The following is a 23705-nucleotide window of genomic DNA, read 5'->3' on the forward strand; positions in this document are numbered from 1 at the left end:
CTTTTTCTGTGTTAGGCACTCGTTGGCCCTTTAGATCATTTAATCTCATTTAATCATCAGAATTTTGTGCTAGAGGTTACTGTCATCTAATTTTTTGCATCTGAAGAAACTGAGGCAGAGAATGGCTAGGTGACTAGCTAATTGATGAGGAAGGCCAGGGTTCAAAGCTGGGTCTGACCCCAGAGCTCGTAACTCCTCTTCACTGATTTGTGTTGCTTCCTACTTACACAGCAATGAAGAAGAGATAGAAGAATTGTGGAGGCAGATCTAAGGACCCCGACACATTCTGGTCTTAAGACCAAAGCCTTTTGCTCTGAAGAAAACCACCTCTCAAGGCTCAGTGAATGAGGAGAATTTTACTTGCCGCGAACACACTAGAAAAATTCACAGTGAAAACCTGAGTCATCAGGACATGTCCTTTTGTTTGATTTACAGCCTGAATCTTGAGGAGAGTAGGAGGTCACGGTTGGGGGGGGGGGGGGAAGCAGATTCCTGCTGTGACTGGAAGAGAACATCTAGTTCTCAGGCCAGAAAAAGTTGGCCCGACCCTGGAAGTGACGCTGGTAGCTTCCAGAGGCTGGAAGTGCAGACCCTTGACGACAATACCTTTTCCTTGGTTTCAGAGCCTGGCAGGCCAGGGGGGAAAGGTTCTCGCCCTGTCTGCCTCTGAGCCACCCTGCCTATCCTTGCGTCCCCCATCCTGGAAGGCCAGAGACCAGACTTAGCCCTGCAGGGGGAGTCCCGAGTGGTCTCTGGGGCTGGCTCTAACCACCTCTTTTCCAGGAAGGACTGGGGCTCAGCAGAGGAATTCATTTGAGTCTGTCTGTAATGCCTTTGGGCACGCCCTGTTTCTAGAGCAAGTTGATTTTTGGAGAGGAGAGGTCTTCCTTGCAATGTGTGAAAGTGATTTCTTTAATGAAAAGGAGACATTGGAAATCACCTTGTTGGTTGTCAGAACAGTTGTTGAACAAAAAACTGGCCAGTGGGAAGGCCAGTCACGTGGATGGCAACCCAGAGCCCGAAAGGGTCATGGAAGTACACGGTGCTAGCCCTAGCTGCCTGGTAAATTGGACTGTTCTTTTAAGTGGCTTAACTTCTCCCTCGCTCCATTTGTCAATCTGTAAAATGAATTGGGGCACCTGGGTGGCTCAGTGGGTTAAAGCCTCTGCCTTGGGCTCAGGTCATGATCTCAAGGTCCTGGGATCAAACCCTGCTTCGGGCTCTCTGCTCAGCAGGGAGCTTGCTTCCCTTTCTCTCTCTCTCTGCCTGCCTCTCTGCCTGCTTGTGATCTCTCTTTCTGTCAAATAAGTAAAATCTTTTTTAGAAACCTGTAAAATGAATATAAAAATACCTGCCTGCTACTACCCAGCAAGCTCCTGCAGGGAGAAACTGTGAAGTTACTTAAGGGTTTCTGTTGTTGCTGTTGTTGTTGTTGCTTTTCATAAAAGAACTTTCTGGAAAATATTGCTAAACTTGAGAGAATGATTCCCAAATTAAGAAGGAAGAATGATGTGTGTGATGTGAAACACACATCAGTATGCTGACTTAAGAGTTCTCTGGCCCCAGCCGTGCACAATGCACATCCCAGGGGCCTCTCCTCAGCGCTCTGTGTACTGTTTGGTGCTTGTGATCCTGGCCAGCCAACACGTAGGAGGCAGAGCTGGGTTGGGGCCGTGGGAGGCCAGCAGCCTCAGCTGCACGCGGAGACCCCCCTCAGGGTGCCCACCCTTCTGGTTTCCTGGTTACACCCTCCAGTTTCACTCCTGACCCACAGTAGTCCCACCGGAGTAATATGCGTGTTTCTAGACGCCAGGTGAGCGGGGCCCCAGCCCCAGGCTTCCCTGGTGCGGAGCCCAACCAGTTCTGCAAAAAGCCATGGTCTGGCTCGGGAGGCAGGGCTCATAAGCCACCTTCCTTGGCTGATTTTCAGATGCTGTCGGACGTCAGCCTTCTCGTGTCTACAACGCCTGACCCCCTCCATGGCCCACAGCAGCTACAATGACGCATTTTCCATTGCAGTACCGAGCTATGCACCTTTGTGATTGAAATACCAGTTGCACAAAACAGTGAGCACCCTTAAGCTCTGGTTCTTTCCCATACCGGTTCTCTCCTTATTCCCTCCCTCCTTCCTTTCCTACCTTCTTTGCTTATTCCTGATCACAGCTTCCCAGCCGAAAAACAGTGCAATCCTGCTGTCTAATGTGTTTATCCATTCATTGGATGTTCACTAGGGGGACCCCATGTATACGGAGGTGCCCCCCAAATCTAGGAAGACATCATTAGGTACCAGGCTTACATTAATTGGTAGATAGATAGCTATTTGGTAACATGAATTAAAGGACTATAGAAAAGGGGCATAGCTCGAGGCGCCTGGGTGGCTCCAGGGGGTTATAGCCTCTGCCTTCTGCTCAGGTCATGATCCCAGGGTCCTGGGATCGAGCCCCACATCGGGGGCTCTGCTCAGCAGGGAGCCTGCTTCCCTCTCTCTCTCTGCCTGCCTCTCTGCCTACTTGTGATCTCTGTCTGTCAAATAAATAAATAAATAATCTTAAGAAAAGGGGCATAGCTCATACTAAAATAATTTGTATACTCTGACAGCAGAATGCTAGGAAACATTTAAAGTAATGACTGAATGTTGTGCATATCAGTGTGGATACATCTCAAAAACACGGTTAAAAACAAGTTTTATAAAAGCACAAGAAGTATAGATAGTATGGTTCAGGATGAAAGCATATTACCATATACTATAATACAGTGTAATAGTACATTGAAGAAACATAATTATAGTATAATATGATTTGTATAAAAATTTTCAAACAGGGCACTTAGCTGGCTCAGTCAGTGGAGAGTGTGACTCTTGATCTCAGGGTTGTGAGTTCTAGCCCCACATTGGGTGCAGAGATTAGATTCCTTAAAAGTAAAAATAAAAAATAAAACATTTTAAAACAAAACATTGCTATCTCTGTGTTATCACGGGCACATTCATACTCAGTAAAAGTGAAAAACCATTCAAGCAACAACCACACACCACTTTTGCGGCAATGCAAATTATTCTCTGGGGTGGGAGAGAATGTGGGGACTTTACTAAATCCCGTTAAAGTAAAAATAGCAAATGTGGCAAAATTTAATTACCGTGGAGTCCATTTGGGCACATGGTTATCTTGTCACTCTGTGTTCTTTTCTGTGTATTTAAAATGTTTAACGAGGAAAGACTGGGTGGCTTAAGTCAGTTAAACGTCTGCCTTCCGTCAGGTCATGGTCTCAGGGTTGGGGGATCGAGTCTCTCATCTGGCTCTCTGCTCAGCGGGAAGTCTGCTTCTCCATCTGCCTGCTGTTCCCCCCTGCTTGTGCGCTCGCTCACTCTCTCTCTCTCTCTCTCTCTGACAAGTAAATAAATAAAATCTTTTTTAAAAAATAGAATAAAATGTTTAATGATTCAGAATTGAAAAGGTGAAATGAGTGCTTGTCCTGTGCCACTTCTGTGTCTGGTGCATGCCCATGTTTCTGTTCTGTGCCTTCAGTTGGTTCTCTCCATCACATTAATGTCGCATTTCTCTAAAGGAACAGTATAACCGCTAGTGCTTAATGGCTGAAAAGATTTGGCGTTTGCAGGCAATGGGTAGGGTCTCAGGGGCATTGTTCCTAGATCCCCAGCAGAGGGCGCTGCTCCATAGCGGATATGAGGAGAGCAGCCTCCTTCCGGGTTGCAGTACCAGAGCCTCCCAGGGAGGTGCTGTTGCACTCAGCTGCAGGACAGAAGGGCACCTGTCGGGAGGGAGGGACACAGAATCCACCGTATTTGGCCGTTTGCAGACATCGAGCTTCTCTGTATATTTATAGCCTTGGCTGTTCCTGAGGCTAAGAATATAGAAATGATTCCAGATATAGCACATGCCAAGAGCTTCCTCTGCCATTGCTCGGATGAGCCTGACACTGATGGAGAAGGAGCTCTTTCCTGTTAAACTGACCAGGCAACCTTCCCTTTCATTCTAGGTGGAAAAGGATTATTCTTACTTGAAGGAGATATGTGACCATCAGGCAGAACAACTGAGCCGAACCAGCCTGAAACTGCAAGAGAAAGCATCGGAGAGTGATGCGGAGATTAAAGACATGAAGGAGACCATATTTGAATTGGAAGATCAGGTGGAACAGCATCGGGCTGTCAAGTTACATAACAACCAGCTCATCAGCGAGCTGGAAAGTAAGTGAACTCGAGCCCTGGCCAGACGCGCGTCAGGACTGAGCTGATGCGAACCGAATGCCTGGGAGGGTCTGTGAGAATGCTGGTGAAAAGTCCTCCTTCCACGTGTTGGCAGTCTCGTGGGAAGAATGGTGGTCTGGGAAGGCAGAGTAATTAACCTCGTTGACTGGAAGAGTGGGTGGTGGGGAAGAGAAGATTGTGGAACGTGAGTCAGCAGCACAAGGTGATTGTGAAAAAGAGCAAACACAGTTTGGAGTGTCAAGTCTGCTGTGCGTGAGCAACACCACTGCCCACGTGCATTGGGTATTGACAGAGTGTTGTCTTTCGGATCTGACGGGCAGGAAGATGGGTGACAGACGGTCAGGTGGATTTGAGCAGTGTGTGCTCTTGGGCTCAGGGAGAAAACCATTCTAGCATGGGTCCCATTGAAGCCAGGATATCAGGTAACTTCTAGCCATCGGCTGCCTCATTACTGAAGAGGCTCCAATATTTGGCTTCTTTATGAACTCATTGTACGCTTTGAATAGGGAAAGACATTAAAAGGGATTAGTTAAACGTTGTCTGCTTTGTCCAAATAAGCTTTATCAAATTATCACATCTAATGTGTTTTGCTTTTGTCGCAAAAGAATTAATGCGCAGAGCTTTTGGTGGCACTCACCGTTGCTAAAAATAGCATAGTTGGTTGCCTGAGAAGTTCCCCGGCTTGTATAACCCATCCTCATTATTTGTGGAATTCATATCTGGAAACTCACCTGCTAGCCTGAATGTATTTGAAACCCCAGGATCAACACTCAGGGCACTTTTAACGTCATTCACAGACGTGCACGGAAGAGCAGCAAAACATTTTAGTTTCCCAAAGTGCATTCCCAGCTCAGCTTGAATGAGGGAACCCTTTGCCTTCTTGTTTCAGCTCTCATACTGCAAACAAGTATTTTTCTCATGGTTATTTAAGGCCATGTTTTTTATATTTTTGTGCCCCTTTTTTGGCGATTTCACTGTTTAGAATGGCCCCCAGATGTAGTCCTGAAATAACATCTGAGGTCCCTATGACAGGAAAGCCGGGATGTGCCTTATAGAGAAAACAAGTGTTAAATGACATTTGTTGAAGCATGAGTTTTAGTGCTGTTGGCTGTAACTTCAATGTTAACGAAAACTTCCAGAGAAAGGAAGATGAAATTCACCGCTCTGGAAAAGGCTGAAGTAAAATCTGTGGTACGTGACAAAGCTATGGAAAAGATGGGAGCAGCAGCTGTATTTGTGGATTCACGAGATGAGGTCTGGTTAAAAAAAACCAAAGTAGCAGACTACATTGTTGTGAAATCAAAAGCCAAGAAACTTATAGTCATGTTTCCCAGGGTCAGGAAAGTGTTAGACCCTTTTGAGCCGGTGCTGGCTCGCTCTCGAGGCTCTTGGAACACCTCACAGCATGAGAAAAGGTAAAAACTTGCAGGTGAGGCAGGTTCTGTCAATGAGGAAGCTGCAGAAGAATTTTTAAAATATCTACTGAGTGTTATGCAAGAAAAGGATAATAAGCAGGTTTCCAGCACCGATGGGACGGGCTTTTATTTATTTATTTTTTTATTTTTTTACAAGGACACTGGCAAATGAACCTACCTAACACAAGTAGTGTCTCCTTTGATAAAAAATGTGATCAGGGGCTTGCAGAAACCGAACCCTGTATTTCCCGGTAGGAGCAAAGTTTGGTATTCGCGAATTCGGCATGCATGGCAACTTTATGTAACAGCCGTAAACAGTGAAAGTTGACAGTATGTTCAACACCTTGATTGGTTGGTTGGTGCCAGAGTTCCATCCTTCATCGGACGTGATACACAGCAGAAAAGCAGTCAGCACTCAGGGTCAGCATGATTGAGACAGTTCTCAGGAATGACGCTTGCGAAGATAACCAGAACCCACCACAGTTGACAGTGTGTAATTCCACACACAGCACCATACTTGAAGAGCATATAAAGCCAAAAAGAGAAGTCCGGTTTTGCTTTGTTTCTGTGATGTATTGCTCATCAGAATGTGACTGTGTTGTCCCCAAAGCCTTAAAGGTCAAGCACAACCCACCAAGAAAACCAGCTTAGAATTAATGTCCGGAGCAGATGTCACACCATTCCCTATGGTTGTATCATAACATGTCCAAGATTGAAAATAACATAGACTGGCCATCTTTTGAGAAGCTTTTAAACTTCCATCCAGGGGGCTAAGGCATTACTAAGATGTCTTTTCCCTTGGAGGTCCAGGGACACACAGATCCAGCCTGAGACCAGTCACTCCTCCCTATAAGATCCTCGAGAGAGACAGAAAACTAAAAAGTGAAGGAGTGTTTTCTTATTCTGCTGCATTGACCCCCAAACACAGAGTCCCAAGGCCCACGTGCTGAATTAGAATGGCCAGGGTGGGACCTGACTGTGTGTTTGAAGCTTCTCTGATAATTCTGATTCACTTCCTTAATAGAGAACCCCTGCCTTGGAATGAATCGTGAAGAACCATTGAGAATCTTAACCGGGTAATGGACATGACCAGATTTCAATTGAAATGACATGGAAGCCTCAGAGGCAGAGAGAGAAGGGGACTGAGAATGTTCTTAATTAGGGAGAGACGTCGGGTCCCTTTGGAGGCATTAAAACACACACACCCCAGATCCTGTCTCCCCATGGGTGATTCTGCTCTGTGGGTCACGGTCTGGGGCTTTGAACATGTGTGCTTTGGAAAGGCTTCCCAGGAGATTGTGTGGTTTAACTACAATTAAAAACCACAACTCTGGCAGTGGTCTGAAAGTCACCGTAGTAGTAGCCAGTCACATTCTGTGTTATACAAAAGCCCTCCACCTCACCGCGATAAAGGACATTCAGATGAGTAATGCGCAACCACCAGGGAGGCCGGGAGCGAGTGTAATAAATACAAGAGGCTATTTCGACCTCTTCCCGGAGTGCTGCCTGTTTGTTCCGTCTGAGACCATAACCTGACTCAACATCACTTTTTGCCCAAACCATCCCATTTTCTGTGTTGGGAGAACCTCCAGTTTCTAGCTGCCAGGTTCCAGGGTCTTGAGGATGGAATTTCTAGCAGAAGAGATGGGTTTTAAATTCGGAGCTCCTCCCTTGCTACCTTGCTTACTTTCTCCCCAGAGTCTTGCACCTTTTCTAACTCCTGTCTGACTTGTTTCTTTTCAGGCAATGTGATGAAGCTGGAGGAGCAGAAGTCAGACCTGGAAAGGCAGCTTAAGACCCTAACTAAGCAGATAAAGGTGAGATGTGGCTACAGCAGGGGACAAGGGAGCCTTCCCTGTCATTTCCCTAAGCGTGTCCCCGCCTTTGGTTTGGGACCCTTTGAAAAAGACCCTGCTGGGGCGCCTGGGTGGCTCAGTGGGTTAAAGCCTCTGCCTTCGGCTCAGGTCTTGATACCAGGGTCCTGGGATCGAGCCCCGCATTGGGCTCTCTTTTCAGCGGGGAACCTGCTTCCTTTCCTCTCTCTCTGCCTGCCTCTCTGCCTACTTGTGATCTCTGTCTGTCAAATAAATATAAATAAAAATCTTAAAAAAAAAAAAAAAGAAAGAAAGAGAAAAAGACCCTACTGACTCTTCTCGCCTGCTCTCTCAGCACCTTCCTGTGGGCCCCGGAACCACAGGGTCATGTCGGCAGGTGACAAAATCCAGCCAGCCTTTCAGTGTCAGGATAAATGCCAATAACGCGACTGTGTCCTTCCCACCCGTGCCGGGCCTTTTCCCGGTGGTGGGACGGCACTGCAGCAGTGGCCACTAAGGGCCCTCTGGCTGGTCCTCCCCAGCCGGCCTCTGACACCGGCGTGGCTTCTGGCATTTTCAGGAGGAGACAGAGGAATGGCGGCGCTTCCAGGCAGACCTCCAGACGGCGGTGGTAGTGGCCAATGACATCAAGTATGAGGCCCAGCAGGAGCTGCGCGCCGTGAAGCGGAGGCTGCTGGAGGAAGAGGAGAAGAATGCCAGGCTGCAGAAGGAGCTGGGGGACATGCAGAGCCACGGCAGGTCGGTCCCGACAGAGGCCCACGGCTGCGAGTGTGGCGGGCGGGCACCCGTTCTGCGCTTGGCCGCTGCCTCACTCACCGTGCATGAGCCTTCGCCGTCTAGAGACGTGGCGCTTCTGTGTCTCTCTGTGCAGAATTTCTTTCTTTCCTAATAAGCTCACCCGACCGCTCTGCCACCACCACATGACCAGGAGTGGTCCGTGCAGGGCCGGGCCACTGCCATCCTCTGGCCCGAGGCAGTGAGAAAGCCCTTCACTCACATACGTGCAGAGGTTCTAGCCAAGTGGCCTCCTACGCATAAAGAATAGAAGCGGGTCTAGGACACTCCTTAAATCTCGGTGTTTATTAGTGCAGGGACCACACACTTGCCACGGGCCACGGAAACACCTTCCGTGGGTCCCTCTCGTGCCACCGGCAAGGCTGGACCTCTTCCCTGGGGACTTGCCACCAGCCGAAAGACCCATTCCTCATGACCCAGGGACATGCTTCTCCCTTGGCAGCGCCGGTAGGCTGCCTCCAAAGCCTTGAAAGAGCCCACTTTATTAAGAAGGATGAGCGTGGACAACACCTCCGGCTAACGTGTGACTTTCCTTTTCTGTGCCGAGGGAGGGAAATCACATGGTGTGTTGTCCCAGGAAGCTCTTCCTGACGGCGATGTTTCAGAGGAAGACATTCTTAAAGTGAGCTCAAAGCCCATTATGATTTGAAATGTAAAGGGTTCACAGACGAGATGATAAACAGTATTTTAGGCCTTCACAAATGCAGCGTTCCCTTTTCTCCGATCAGGAATAACTGTCCCTGACCTTGAGATGCTTGGATATTAGGAAATTATTTTGCATTTCCAGATGTCTTTCAGATATGAAAGAGAGTATTTTAAAATCAGATTCAGTAGGTTCCGACTGCTGATTTGTACAGTTGGCTCTCTTTACCTGTTTTCTGGGATCAGGGGGGTTGTTCTTTGGCTAGATTTGGGGCCTTTGGGTCTGATGTATTGTTGTGAGTTTCATGACATTAGAAAAAGTAGATTTCTTCTCAGAATTCTGTTTTGATTCTCTTACCAAACTTGCTGCAGTGAGTCCCTCCTTCCTTTGTTTAAGAGTTTTCTATAAAACGGGCTGTAGGGGTGCCTGGGTGGCTTAGTCACTTAGGGGTTGGACTCTTGATCTCAGCTCGGGTCTTGATCTCAGGGTTGTGAGTTCAAACCCCACGTTGGGCTCCACGCTTAAAACAGGCTGTAGAGGGCGCCTGGGTGGCTCAGTGGGTTAGGCCGCTGCCTTCGGCTCAGGTCATGATCTCAGGGTCCTGGGATCGAGTCCCACATCGGGCTCTCTGCTCGGCGGGGAGCCTGCTTCCCTCTCTCTCTCTGCCTGCCTCTCTGTCTACTTGTGATCTCTCTCTGTCAAATAAATAAATAGAATCTTAAAAAAAAAAAAAAAAAGTATCTCTTAAAAAAAAAAAAAAACAGGCTCTAGAGAAGGATTCAGATGAGATGTGTGTAGCTGGCTCCATGATTTCACTCTTGAATCAAGATCATTATTTTATAGTCACACCTACACCCTCTGGCCACCAAAGCCTGTGAATTTTAAGTTAAAGAGGAAGGAGAATCAAAAGACTAGACTTGAGAGGGCCCCCTGTTGAAGTGAGCACGAGGTCCCCTTGTTTGCTTTTGTGCTTCTGTGTAATTTGTCCATTTGTCTTGCTTTTATGATGTGTGTCTTTGGAAGGGGAACCAGATCATAACACTTCCTGCCTAGGTTATTGTAAAGATAAATGGTCAAAGACAAGCTCCAAATTCATGTAGTTATTGTACAAGCTGCTGCATTTCTTACCTAGACTCTAAAGATACAGGCCAGATCATACAACTTGAACTCTGATACTGTAGGAAATCTGCACAAACCTTGACAATTTAGTGTCCATATAAGATAATTCGCATCTTCAAACATAGGGTCCCTTTATTATTTTTTTTATAAACATGGTGTATTTCTCTTACGATTTTCTGGTGATTTGCAAACCTCCTCCCCAAATCCAGCAAGTTAATCCCTTATCACAACATATTTCAAAATCGTAGGGCTGACACCAGCCCAGCACATGGCCTACTATTGAAGCCCCACAGGCATCAGTGTGTTTGGGGCCCGTCGTTGTGTTGGGCGGGGTTTCACACAGCAGCTGGACCCCGTTTCCTCCCTGATTCCGCAGACTGCCCCCTCAAAAGAGTTGACTCTGAAAGTTACTTGCTCCTGGCTCAGCCACTTCCCAAACCTGCCCCATGGGCAAGACTTGCAACCAGCTCACGCCTCAAAGGCCCTGAAGTGACATAGAGTTTCCATCCTGGCTGCATGGGTTCTCGACTGAAACTCGATTTGACTTTGATAGTCGCGTCCTGAGAACTCAAAAGGCATTCTTGGTTCAGCCACAGCCAAAGAACTTGCAGAAAATTCCCTGACGGGGTCCTCCAAGTACAACCAAGAGCAGGTAAGAACGTTTGAAAAAGAACCTTGACCCTAACGTGGGATTAGCCGATTTGCATTCGCACTTTGGAAATACAGGCATTTGAGGGGATGTAGTTAGGCTCGTAGGTGGGCAAATGACAGGGCTCTGCGTGTATACAGGTTAGCCTTTATTACCGAGAACTCAGCAGCTAAGACACTGTGGAACATTATTTAACCTAGGATTTTAGAAACTTCTAGAAAAATAAATTAGCACATTAGCAGTCTTCATCCTATTACGTTTTGAAAAGGGTTTTTGTTTTGGAGTCAGAATTACCGATGTGAAGAGTAGATGGGGAGACGAGGCTCTAGTCTTGTCTTTGCCACCAACTGGCAAGAATTCCTTCCCAGACCTAGCTGCTCCCTTCCTCAAATGAGGAGATAGGTGGGTCATGATTGAAGACCCCCAGAAGCTCCTCTGTTCCCTGGGATTAGTTGCTCAGCTAACCTTTCTCTGATGGGGGCATCAGGAACTCACATGCCCCCGTTCCATCTGCCCAGTGCAGTCCTTGGAACTTCCCGGACACCGTGGCATCTGCACATTTTAGCTGGGCCATGGACCTCCTCTTTCTCTTCCAGAAATTTGAACAAACCCGTGTAGCTTTCATGGACTTGGAAGTGATCTGTTTTGCTGGACACTTACAAATTAATGGATGAAAGGACAATGAATAATTTTTTCAACTCTGGCTTCTTCCATTCTTGAGCCATTAAGAGCAAGCCATTACAATTCAAACTTCTACCGAAATTAAAACATCAAGCCTTTTTCCAGGAAAGTTGAGAGCTGGGGCCTCACCTCCAGATACAGAGAACATGCACACGCAGCTCCCCTCAGTGCCTTGATGGGCCACACGAAGGACATTGTTGACCTGGAGTGCATGACACAGGCTTCTCGAAAGTAACAGGGGAAGACCGATATGCATTTTCTCTCTCATTCTGAAACACTAAAGACAGTTATTTTTAGGGTGACTTACTCGATTTTTACCGTTCATCCTATGACATCATAAACATCCATGGAAAACATCTTAAAAGAAAGAGATGGTTAAAAAAACACTAAACATCGGTGCATAATTAGCAGTAGGACTTTTTAACAGAAGGTCTGAGATTCAGAATGTGCCTAGCTTGTCCCACTGGTTCCTGCATGGTCACCTCTGAAGCGAGCAGCATGGTGGCCCATCACTGCCAGACTCTTCTGAAATCGGCTCTAACTCTGTGTGCACAATGTATCCTGCCCTAATGTTGGTCGCCTGCCTGTGCCACTCTCTGTGTCCTTACCGCTGCCGTGTGTCACAGCCACGGGCTGGGGGTTCTGGAGCGGTCACTGAAATGCCGAGTGTGGGAGCTGGCGGTGTAGGTTCTCCGGGTCACTGAGATACCCCTTCCAGCTCTCTTCTTGCAGATGCTTTGATACAACATCCCTAGCCCTGCCGGAAGGGGACCAGTCCTCGTGGGGGTTCCTAACCTGAGCCTCAGGGGCCCCTGACACTTTTCGCCCTCAATGTGGAAGCTGGCCCTCTGGGCTCCCAGCACAGCCCTTTGACGCCTTCTGTTTTCATAGCTGGCATCCGCGTCGCTGGCATTGGACACAGAGCCTGGAATCACAATGAGCTGTGTCCGCTCCCCTGCTCCCTATCCTCACAGACTTGCTTTGAAAAGCGTGGACATGAGCTTCCCCTAGGCCTTTAGGACCGATATGCCTCAATACTGAAAGAAATCCTTTTTTCTGTTTTTTTTGGCCTTGACTCTAGGATAGCAGAGGGAAGCTCGAGCCGCTCCGTAAATTACAGAGAAGCCTGGTTTTGTGTACCCTGGCCATCTCCACTTCCCCAGTGCAGTCATCTGTCAGAGAAGGTCTAGGGAGAGGAGCCCAGCAGTGGTGTCTTGAAGTCCTTGGCATGTTCTCTGTCTAAAGACCTTTGACTTCAAAAAAAATTCAGAGGAGTAGGAATTAAAACATGCTGGTTCTGTTCTAGATATTAGCTCTTCCCCGTGGGTCAGTGGCCACTGTTAATTCTTCTGTTTGTAGCCTGAGATCGTGTTGCCTCAAGTAACTCCTTTACCAGCCTCTCCCCCCTCCATTTCTGTTTCCACAGCTCCATGGTCTCTGTCAGCTAGCAGAGCATTTGCTGGAAGAAAGACAGCCCAGCCCTTGCCATGATGGGAAACTACAGCCATTTCTATATGAAGGGGGGAATAATGTGGGAGAGAAATTACCTCTTTACAAAGAGCCAGATTGTCGTCTTGTAACAGCCACTGTTTCACAACAGAGTCATGGCGATCAAGTCTCTTTCCCTTTTTTTCTACATTTTGGAATCAAGTCATTGCACGATCAAAGATGATCCTTCCCTCTTTTTTTCCCCCCTTCTTTCTTTTTCTCAGAAGATTCGGCAGTCTTTTGTTTGGAGCATAGATGAAGTTGTTTTTGAAAAAGACAAAGTACAAGCATGATGTGAAACTCACTTTTTTGTACGCAGCTAGGGTGTGCAGCGCACTGGTGAATGCGGCCCGTGCCTGTGTCTTACTTTTTGGAATTTATTTCTGTGCTTCCTCTTGAACATGGTACCTGATAATCTTGGCATTAACACTACTTACGGCAAACCAGGAAGCCGTCTGTGTCCCGTCTCGTTCTGAAGAAGCTAGCGGGTTCTGCTTCCCTTCTATCAAGTCCCGAACAAGCCCTTTCCAGCTGGGATCTGACGTCGTTACCTCATCCGAAACAAGCCACCACTAAGTCAGGGTTGGATTTCAAGAATCTCCACTAGGCTCAACGCAAACTGATGTTTGGCTGACCAAAAAGGATGTCATCGAGCCAGTTTATTTATGTGGTGGCCGTGCCCTTGGGAATCGGACTAAAAATTAAGGAACAACCACAACCAGCGCCTCAGGAATAAAACTTAACCCAGAAACTGAAAGACTTTGAATCCGGAAGTGGATGACTCAGAGTGGTCCAGAGTTCAGAGTGGGATGTTGAACTTGGGAAGTACATAGTTTGTCAAGATCTGCACCTAATTCATTGGCTCCACGAGGCCCGGCCTCCCTCGGCTCTCACTCCAGGAGCAACCGTGCCCTCCAGCTGGTGGCGGGTCTTCTCTACATGTCCTCAGGACGGGACAGGAGCTCCTGTCTGGTGCGAGGGCGTGAGGAACAGGAAGGCTCTTTAACGCAGGAGGACAGTTGGGCATGTCCAGCTGGAGAGCCCAGAATCCCTAGAAAAATTTCGCCTGGTGGTAGAAGAGAGGAGATCGGTGCCTCTTCCATGAAAATGGCTTTGACGCTCGCTGGCACCGTCCAGTACACCTACTGGGAGCTCTTTACCTCAGACTGAGATTTTCTTGGAATGATCCCACATTCACTTGCCAGGTGTTTGCAAACGTAAACAAAAGGAAAATCACCTCCACTTCAGATACACAGCTGTACTCGCATTGAGTATCCCGATCTGTCTGTATTCTGGGTACCGTTAAATATTTTTATACGAAGGCATTCATGAAGTGCTAAATAAATACATTATTATTCGGAAGAGTCTGTTGCCTCATTTGTCATCGCTGGCCACATGTGTGTGGGGCCTTCATGTCCATCTGTCCTGGGGTTTCTAGCACAGGTGGTATCAGAACTCAAAAGCCATGTCCTGTAGCTAGAATCTGAGCCAGAAGCAAGCCGGACTTCTGATACGAGTTGTAGACAGGAGGCTTATTTTAAATATGAATGTAATTTTTTAAAATGATTTCAGTCTTGGAACAAAAGAGCAAGGAGCAAAAATAACTAATTTTGCATAAATTGTTGAAGCCAAATGCCAGTGTTTCCCGAACAATCTAGTGTGGAATTTGAGGTCCTGGCTCATCTTGTCAAACTGTAAAAATAAATAGGTTACTTGCTGATTTGATGTATTGGGTTTCTTCTTACTTATGAATGTTTAGGTGTCCTGGTAACAAAACAGAGGTGTTTCGTGAAAAATACTCCTCTTTTCCCTCGCCAGTACTCAGTCTTTAAGGTAATCAGTGTTTACGGTGTGTCTGTTTTTCTTTCCTCCCCCTCTACTCATATAAATACATAGGCTTCATTTTTATATTTTTTTATAAAATTTATAAACTATATTAACAGTGTATCATGGGCATCCTTCCAAGTCGATATTTACAAGTTTAATTCATTTTTTTAAATTATTTTATTTTCCTTTAAGTAGGTTCTGTGCCCATTGTGGAGCCCAATGTAGGGCCTGAACTCACAACTCTGAGGTCAAGACCCCTGCCTCAAGATCAAGAGTCAGACGCTTACTAACTGAGCCCCCCAAAGTGCCCCAAATTTAACTCAATTTAATAGCTGTGTGGTGTCCTAGAGGATGGATGTGCCCTAGAATATTGAAATATTGTCATATTTCGTGAACATCAAGGTTATATTTTCTAGATTTTTTTTCTCTCCCAATAATCGCATAATAGCAGTCCTTACACACATAGCATTATAGATCTGTTTTTATTTTCATAGGCTGGGTTCCTAAAAGTAGGATCACTACCTTGGAGGATACGCAGTTTTGATTTTAATAGATTTACCAGGTTACTTATCTAAGACTTGTGACATTTTACTTTTTGATGAAAGTACCTGCTTATACACAGCCTTAGCTTAATTTTGCCAATAGAATAAGCAAAAAATTTGCTTCGAATTTGCATTTTCCCAGAGAAATTTTTACATGTTAATTATTTACTTTTCCTCTTTTGAGAATTGCTCATTTAGCATTTTTGCTTATTTTTTCGTGGACTGATTTTTTCCTCTTCTCCGTTTGTAAGTCACATCTTATCAGGGATGTGTGTTTACCCAGTACATTATGGGTCTTACGGCTTTACCATTATTCTCGTGGAAAAATTTATATTGTGACACAGTCTGTTCATATTTTCCTTTACTGTGTCTGGGGTGGTTTTTGTTTTAAGATTTTCCCTCCCCTCCCCTTGCAGAAGTAGGCTATCACCTTTTCTCTATCTGAGTCTTTATCCGTTTCTCTGTCAGACGTTTGATTTGCCTTTCTTTGTTCAGTCCGGTATGAGGTGTGGGTCTTCTCCCGGATGGACCGCCAGCACCATGTATGTTCGAAGCCATCCTGTGCCCACTGAATCGAAATCCCACCTTTACGTTATTTATTTCCTCCGTATTCAAAGAGACTTTCCCAGTATGCCCTCCTTTCTTTTTCTCTTGAGTCTGTTCTGCTTTAAAATATTTTATTGGGGGGGCGCCTGGGTGGCTCAGTGGTTAAAGCCTCTGCCTTCGGCTTAGGTCATGATCCCAGGGTCCTGGGATCGAGCCTCACATCGGGCTCTCTGCTCAGCAGGGAGCCTGCCTCCTCCTCCTCTCTCTCTCTGCCTGCCTCTCTGCCTACTTGTGATCTGTCAAATAAATAAAAATCTTTAAAAATATATATATTTTTTATTGGGGTTATTAGATTGCTAATACCACTTTTCAGACTCAGCCTTTCATTGCAAACTGTCATCTTTTGCATATTTTCCTCTTTCTTGAATTCTATTGCATTCTCTAGGCAGATGCTATCAAGTATATAATTCTGTTTCCTGTCATAAATATAAACGTCCTTTGAGTATGATTATTCTCTTCATTTTAAATCATGGAATTTATGGAATATATTCGTAGGTCAGGGCACGTCTTGGAGTGGAGCAGATAATTGTCGGTCCCTTATTCTCACTTAAATGGGTGAGAGTATCAGGCCCTGACGTTTGCCCAATATCTGTGTCTGTAGGTTCTGCTTAGATCCGTGCCCACTTCTGCTGACTGTTACTAAAATCTTAAACCAGAAGGGAGGCTCTTTAAGGTAAATTTATGTTACGTATCAGAGGCACAGAAACTCAAATAGAATACAGAGGAAGAATAGGTTCCTAGTGGGTGAAATTGATCTGTGTCCAAGTCCTTTCCTGGTGAAACTGGCGTGTGGGAGCCAGCATTCTCCACCTCGTTTTGCCTGGTCATTGTCCATTTTAGGGATGTACTGTGGCTCTTCCTAATTTGCCCCTCTTTGCCACTGTCCTTTTACCTGGATGCTTGTGTTCCAAACCTTGTTTGTTTTTATGTCATCTGTATGCTTATATTGAAGTTCAAAAATGAAGTTCCGAAAAACATGGATGCCCAGGATACAAAAGACTTAACTTTAATTTCTGTCTCACTCTAGAGCTACAGACTTCTTTTAGATTCGTTTCATGAATAAAAGTAAAAAATATTTTGGGAAAAAAAAAATTGTGTTCCAGGAAGGGCATAGAATGAGCAAGCGTACAGAGACTGGACCTACAAGGGACAGAATTTCAGGTAGCTAGACTTGAGGTCTGAAAGTGAGGTGGGTGGAGGGGAGTCCTAGGGGAGAAGTCTGTCCAGCCCTAGAAAGGGTCCGGAGCTGGGCTTTTACTCAGTTTTTCAGGAAAGAGCCCTTGCAGACACGTGATCGACATGACCGATCTTCCTTACGGATACCGATCGGCCATTTGGGAAGGTAGTGGTGTAATGTGGCATTCCCCAGAGGTAGTTAACTTTTGACTGCTCATGTACAAGAGCTCACACATTCTTGGATCAAAATAGACGCAACTGCCAGGTGTCCTGTATGGTGAGGTAGGTGTGTGGAAAACCAACACCACTTGAAGACCATTCTGTGACCAAACAAGGAGACCAGTGAATTGGAGAGATTTGATAATGTTTTTTATTTATTTTTTTTAAAGATTTTATTTATTTATTTGACAGACAGAAATCACAAGTAGGCAGAGAGGCAGGCAGAGAGAGGGTGGGGGGAGGCAGGCTCCCTGCTGAGCAGAGAGCCCGACACAGGGATTGATCCCAGGACCCTGAGATCATGACCGGAGCTGAAGGCAGAGGCTTTAACCCACTGAGCCACCCAGGCGCCCCTTGATAACGTTTTTTAAATAAAAGGTAATTACAGACAACATGTGCATATATATGTTTAAATTATAACAACAGATAGATGAGGTAAACCAGCTGTGAGCTATGACATGGTCCTTGGGTCCAGTGGTCTGTCATTCTCAGGTATGGGCTGCTACTTCCTAGGAGCAGATTATTGGATAAAAATAAGAACAATGAAATAAATATTGATAGTATTTTTAATAACGTATGTTAAATCATTTTTAAGAAGAAATACCGTCAGTATTGTTATTTTTTTGGATATGCCTGGTACACCTTCCAGGATACCCATGCCTTATACAGACAGTTTGAGAAAGGCCATGGTCAAACAGAAATAGAGTTGCCGCCCAGATTCACTGTTTACAATCCAGGCGAACTTGTCAAGTTTTTCATCTAAAATAAGGGATAATTGGGGCGCCTGGGTGGCTCAGTGGGTTAATGCCTCTGCCTTGGGCTCAGGTCATGATCTCAGGGTCCTGATATCGAGCCCCGCATCGGGCTCTCTGCTAGGCGGGGAGCCTGCTCCCCGCCCCCGCACCTGCCTGCCTCTCTGCCTGCTTGTGATTTCTGTCTGTCAAATAAATAAATAAATAAAATCTTAAAATAAGGGATAATAACAAAGATGGGATTTTTTTGAAAATTAAATTAGATACTGTTTTAAAGATACATGGTACTTACAATGGAGTTATACACATTTTTTAAAATTTGTTTATTTGACAGAGAGTTAGAGAGCACAAGTAAGCAGAGTGTCAGGGAGAGGGGGAGAGAGAAGCAGGCTCTCTGCTGAGCAGGGAGCCTGGTGTGGGGCTCGATCCCAGGACCCTGGAATCATGACCCTAGCTGAAGGCAGCCACTTAACCAACTGAGCCACCTGGGCGCCCCTATACACATATTTTTTGGTATGAAGATTATCCATTATTATCACAGTTTTACATTCTGGGAGCAGATGGAAACGTGCCTTACTCTTGGTGTTTTCAACACAGTGCCTAAGCACAGGGCAGCTGTGTCATCTGAGATGCCCCTGGAGAACGTGGGTCTTGTTCAGTGCTTTAGGGAAACCGAATGCACTAGGCTTATGAAGGATGGTAGGTTTGTATACGGTTGTACCTTCAAAACCATGTAAACTGTGCTTCTGGGTGATTCAGGGGATTTTCAAGGCTCACTTTGACTTTCTGTATGTGTGATTTTTGTTTTCCAGATAGACCTTCGAATCTAACATCTGTCTTTAGGAGGTGGTAGTTAGCACAGGACAAATCCTTAGCCAGTAGTGGTACCTTGAAGCTTTTCCTATATTTAATGAGTTTGCTTCAGTACACCTGGCTATATGCTTAACATTTCTTAATATCCTTTGTAGAATACAGAGGCTTATTCTTCCTTGGAACAGAGAAAATGGAATACTTCATTTCTTGCCAGAGTTGTTACTGGTTGATCCCGGACAACCGTAGGACAGGCTGGTGTAAAGGAGTTTCAAATCTATTTATGATGGAAGTACTGTACGAAATAAAACCAATAGCTCCTCTCTGTGGTTCTTCAATCCAGGCTTTGTTTTATGAATCCCCTTACCCGCCCTGCACACGCACACATGCTGTACACACACTCACGCGCGCATCCCTGTTATAACATGGAGATTGTCTATTTCAACAGCTTCTCTGATCTGCTGAAACAGCTTGCAGAGTTTTCTCATACTGGCTCTTCCTGTTCTGGCCAAGTGGACCGATCAGTTGAAACATGGTCTTTGAGTATCTGAAGGCAGGAGGACTGGGAATTGGCTCTTGTCGCCTTGCTAGGTTCTTAACAGAATCCAAAGACTCCTGTTTCTCATTTGATACATTGAATCACAGAGAAACTTGGGGAATTGACGGAAACGCTTGAGCAGATGTAGAATCCTTTTCATTAAATTTTCAAGGAATGAGATGAAAATGAATTTTTAGACAAGATCTCCCTTCGAAGGGTGCCCTGGGTTTCTGAAAGCCCTCGGTAGACAGTCCTTTAAATGGGTGAAGGTGGCCCACTTTGTTCCCGACTTTACTTGGAATGGCCGGTCCGGAAACTAGAGTTTTGTTTTGTTTTGCTTTGTTTTTCCTGCTTGTACCTAACCTGATTTCATTCTCTTTCTGCATCTTCCACACCTGATTTTACATTGCATAACACACCGGGGAAAATACAAAAAAACCCAACTCATTCAATTAAAAGAATTCTTTTTCAAACCCGGCCCCCTACCAGTTTCTGAAATTCCTGATATTTCTTTCAAAGAAGTCATCAGTGTCTTGGTTTTTTGTTTGTTTGTTTGTTTGTTTTTTCATTCCAAAGAAGGGGCTGCGGAGACAAAAGTATGTTTTAAGTTCTGCTTCACTTAAACGTTTTCTGTTCCCGTTGATCACAGAGTAACGGAAGCTTCGAGAATTAAGGGCAAGTAAATCCAGCCACCGAAGCTTATGAGAACTCATTCCAAAAAAATAGTAAATAAATATTTTAAACTTCCACTGACCTTATTAAAACACACAGCCAGAAATACGCTGAGCCATTCTCATAAATTAGTCATCTTCTTGCAAAACAGCTGGTGGCAGTTTGCTGTAATAAAAGAGCAGAAATCAGAAGACTGGGAGATCCTGCCTTGGCTCATTCACAGGGAGATTAAATGACATGCTAACATGTCTGGGATGAGGAGGCCATGCATGAGAGGACTGAACTAGGTGACTGGTCAAAGTTAGAATCCATAGGAAGAGCTTACCAGGAATGTTTGGGTGAGACTAGAAGCTTCGCCTCCCGTAGCGCTGCAGGGTTTGCTAAAGGACTGTTAGGGTTTCCTCTCCGAGGACAGATGATGTCTGAGTCAGGATTCTGTTGCAGAGTGGACCACTGTCTACTTGACCTAAGCAGAAGGGCCTTAAATAGCTTGCAGGGTTGTTGGGAGGGCTGGAGCAGCAGAGTCTAGGCTGAATTTCCAGGAACAGCTCCCAAAGCCACAGCACAGAACTGGGTTATCAGCGGGAGGTGGGGAGGGAGCCTTAGCATCAGGATGTCAGCTGGAAAGCTACCCTTTCCGTTACCAACAGTAAATGCCCTATGCCCCGCCTCCTGCCCCTGACTCTGTCCAGATCCAGGTCTTGATCCAGGTCTCGTCCTCGTCTCGTCCTCATCTTTGTGATGGGTGGAATCTAAATCCGAGCTCCTAGGTACAGGGGAGTCCTGAGAGGACACCTTTCCAACCTCTGTGTGCCAAATGGGGTTTGGAATATAGCTTCTGAGAAGCCAATCTGTTATATCCACCCTGGACAATATAGCTAAAATATGTATAATAAATAACATTATAATGCTTGTGTGTGTGTGTGTGTGTGTGTGTGTGTATTTACAATATGCAGAGTAGAAGTACATCCTTTTTTTTTAGAACTAATTTATGTCAAGGGGTGTCTGGGTGTCTCAGTGGGTTAAGCCTCTGCCTTCGGCTCAGCTCATAATCTCAGGGTCCCGGAATCAAGCCCCACATCAGGCTCTCTGCTCAGCGGGGAGCCTGCTTCCCTCCCCTCCTGCCTGCCTCTCTGCCTATTTGTGCTGTCTATCAAATAAATAAATAAAATCTTAAAAATTTAGAATTAATGTCAAGTCACTCTGCCTCTAAAAATAACTATTTCTGGCCATTCCCAAGAAAACGTCTCTGATGAAAATTGAGAGCAAGCCCTATATTATTTCCTGAAGAGGGATTCAAAATTGGGGGTCCTCCTTTCAGATTTAGATCTGTCATTATCTGTGTCTCCCCCCGCCCCCCATGGGAACCCTCCGCCTTCTCAATTGGATGTGCTCTTTGCCATGCAGACCCGTGAACGAAGAGTCGGAGCCTCCCGGAATTGAGGCTCCCGGCCGCTGGCATGGTGTCTACGTGAGCAGGACGTCTCCGACGCCTTCAGAATCTGCGACCACTGTTAAGTCCCTCATCAAGTCATTCGACTTGGGACGGCCAGGTATTTCATCATTTCGTCTCATGAGCAGAACTCGCATGCAGACCATGGCCCTGCATATCATACCTGTCTCTACTCCAACACTGGCCCCGAGGGGATGCAACCACAGGGGCTCTGTCTAGATCATTCCACGTGGAGCCACTGTATCCCAGACACTTGCCACAGCCTGGCGGATGCTGCAGGAAGACGACAGTGAGGAGTCTGGCTCACGCGTAACAAAACCTCGTCTTTCTCTCCACCTCTCCCGTAGCTTTAATTCCAGACTTGCCACCTTCCTTTTCTGTTGCTGTGTCCATTAAACTCAGGTCACGACCACTTCCCTCTTAGCTGGGCCAACCAGAGGCTTTGTTTCCTAGGAAACAAAGTGTTGAATCTTTGCAGTTGGCTTTCTGGCAGGACCCCTGGCCTTCCTCACCTCCCCTCTTAGACTTTTCTCTGCCTGGTCTTGTGTGTAACCACCCGCACTGACCTGTCATTCCTGATCTTGATACATTCCCAGCTTTTTCTAGAAACATCTCTCTGGCTCACCGATTCACCTTTCTTCGCTGTTAACTATATATATGAGAAAACGCACATCCGTACACACAAAAATATAGTAAATAAAGGAAACCGAGTACACCTCTGTCCAAAATAGCAGTGTATTTCTTCTCTCAACCACAGCAGTTATGCCTGTCGTGTAGAGAGACTGAAGTCATAGCTAATGCTAGGACGTACCTGGTGGTCTTTGCTAAAAGAGTTCGCAGCTCAGATTAAGACAAGACCACGAATATTAAAAGATGCAAAAGCCTAGTGACTACATTCAGTCCATGAAGACGGGAAGTGAGTTAACAATAATAGTTTGTGCAAGAACTTTCCTGTTCCTTCTTACTGTAGATACCTCATCATGTGTGTTTTCTTGTCCCCTGGGGTCCCATCTCTAAGACCAGCCCCCATTCAGTTGACTGCCCCCCCCCAGTTCAACACTAGTCCAGAGGAGAAGAGAACAGAGTAAATGTAATCCGTTATAAGCAGCATGGGATGGTTTTATAGGAACAAATCAGGAACTACTCTTTGCTACTTGGAACTGAAACTACATAGAAATGTTACCATTTCTTTTCTTGGCAGGTGGAACCGGACAGAATATTTCTGTTCATAAAGCCCCCAGAAGTCCCCTGAGTGGGATTCCAGTAAGGACCCCTCCCGCCGCTGCTGTCTCCCCAATGCAGGTATTTTGAGGGTCTTGGATATGTGGGTGGTGGTCCAGGCCACGTGGATCCATGATGCTGTCTCATGCTCAGGAAACAAGAAGTGAAAACCACTTGGTGTATTTTTTGAGGCATATTGAACATCATTTTTTTTTTTAAGATTTTATTTATTTATTTGACAGAGAGAGATCACAAGTAGACAGAGAGGCAGGCAGAGAGAGAGAGAGGGAAGCAGGCTCCCTGCTGAGCAGAGAGCCTGATGCGGGACTTGATCCCAGGACCCTGAGACCATGACCTGAGCCGAAGGCAGCAGCTTAACCCACTGAGCCACCCAGGCGCCCTTGAACATCATTTTTAATAAGCCATGAATAGTGGGGCTGCCTGGGTGGCTCAGTGGGTTAAGCCTCTGCCTTTGGCTCAGGTCATGATCTCAGGGTCCTGGGATCGAGCCCCACATCGGGCTCTCTGCTCAGCACGGAGCCTGCTTCCCTTCCTCTCTCTCTGCCTGACTTTCCGCCTGCTTGTGATCTCTGTCTCTGTCAAATAAATAAATAAAATCTTTTAAAAAAATTTTTTTAAAAAGCCATGAATAGTAATAATGAAACTTCCATTGAAAAATTGCGATTTGGGGCACCTGGGTGGCTCAGTGGTTGAGGCCTCTGCCTTCGGCTCGGGTCATGATCTCAGGGTCCTGGGATCGAGTCCCGAGTCGAGCTCTCTGCTCAGCAGGGAGCCTGCCTCCTCCACTCTCTCTGCCTGCCTCTCTGCCTACTTGTGATCTGTCTGTCAAATAAATTAAAAAAAAAAAAAAAGAAAAGAAAAATTGCGATTTTGTTAGGTGTCTGCCTTTGGCTCAGGTCATGATCTCTGGGTCCTGGGATCAAGCCCCGCATCGCGCTCTCTGTTCAGTAGGGAATCTGCTTCTGCCTCTGTCTCTGCTCTCCCCTCCCTACTCCCCCTGTGGCTTGTGCATGCTAGTGCT

At 46.0% G+C, this 23705-nt stretch overlaps 1 protein-coding gene across 12 annotated transcripts in view; it reads left to right on the forward strand.

Annotated features, from left to right (window-relative positions):
• The window catches only part of SPECC1 (sperm antigen with calponin homology and coiled-coil domains 1), a 226957-nt gene that overhangs the window by 126271 nt on the left and 76981 nt on the right, over positions 1-23705 (forward strand). For 10 of the 12 annotated variants that reach the window (XM_047708244.1, XM_047708243.1, XM_047708247.1 and 7 more), the window contains 5 exons: positions 3994-4201; positions 7381-7454; positions 8032-8210; positions 21397-21542; positions 22644-22744. In XM_047708244.1, coding sequence (XP_047564200.1) covers positions 3994-4201; positions 7381-7454; positions 8032-8210; positions 21397-21542; positions 22644-22744 — 708 coding nt within the window. Of the gene's footprint in view, positions 1-3993; positions 4202-7380; positions 7455-8031; positions 8211-10582; positions 10682-12785; positions 14210-21396; positions 21543-22643; positions 22745-23705 lie in introns of those variants that run through there. The other 2 variants (XM_047708252.1, XM_047708253.1) reach the window with 2 other exon arrangements.

Source organism: Lutra lutra, chromosome 16 (genome assembly GCF_902655055.1).
Source record: "Lutra lutra chromosome 16, mLutLut1.2, whole genome shotgun sequence".
In the NCBI taxonomy this organism is placed as follows: Eukaryota; Metazoa; Chordata; class Mammalia; order Carnivora; family Mustelidae; genus Lutra; species Lutra lutra.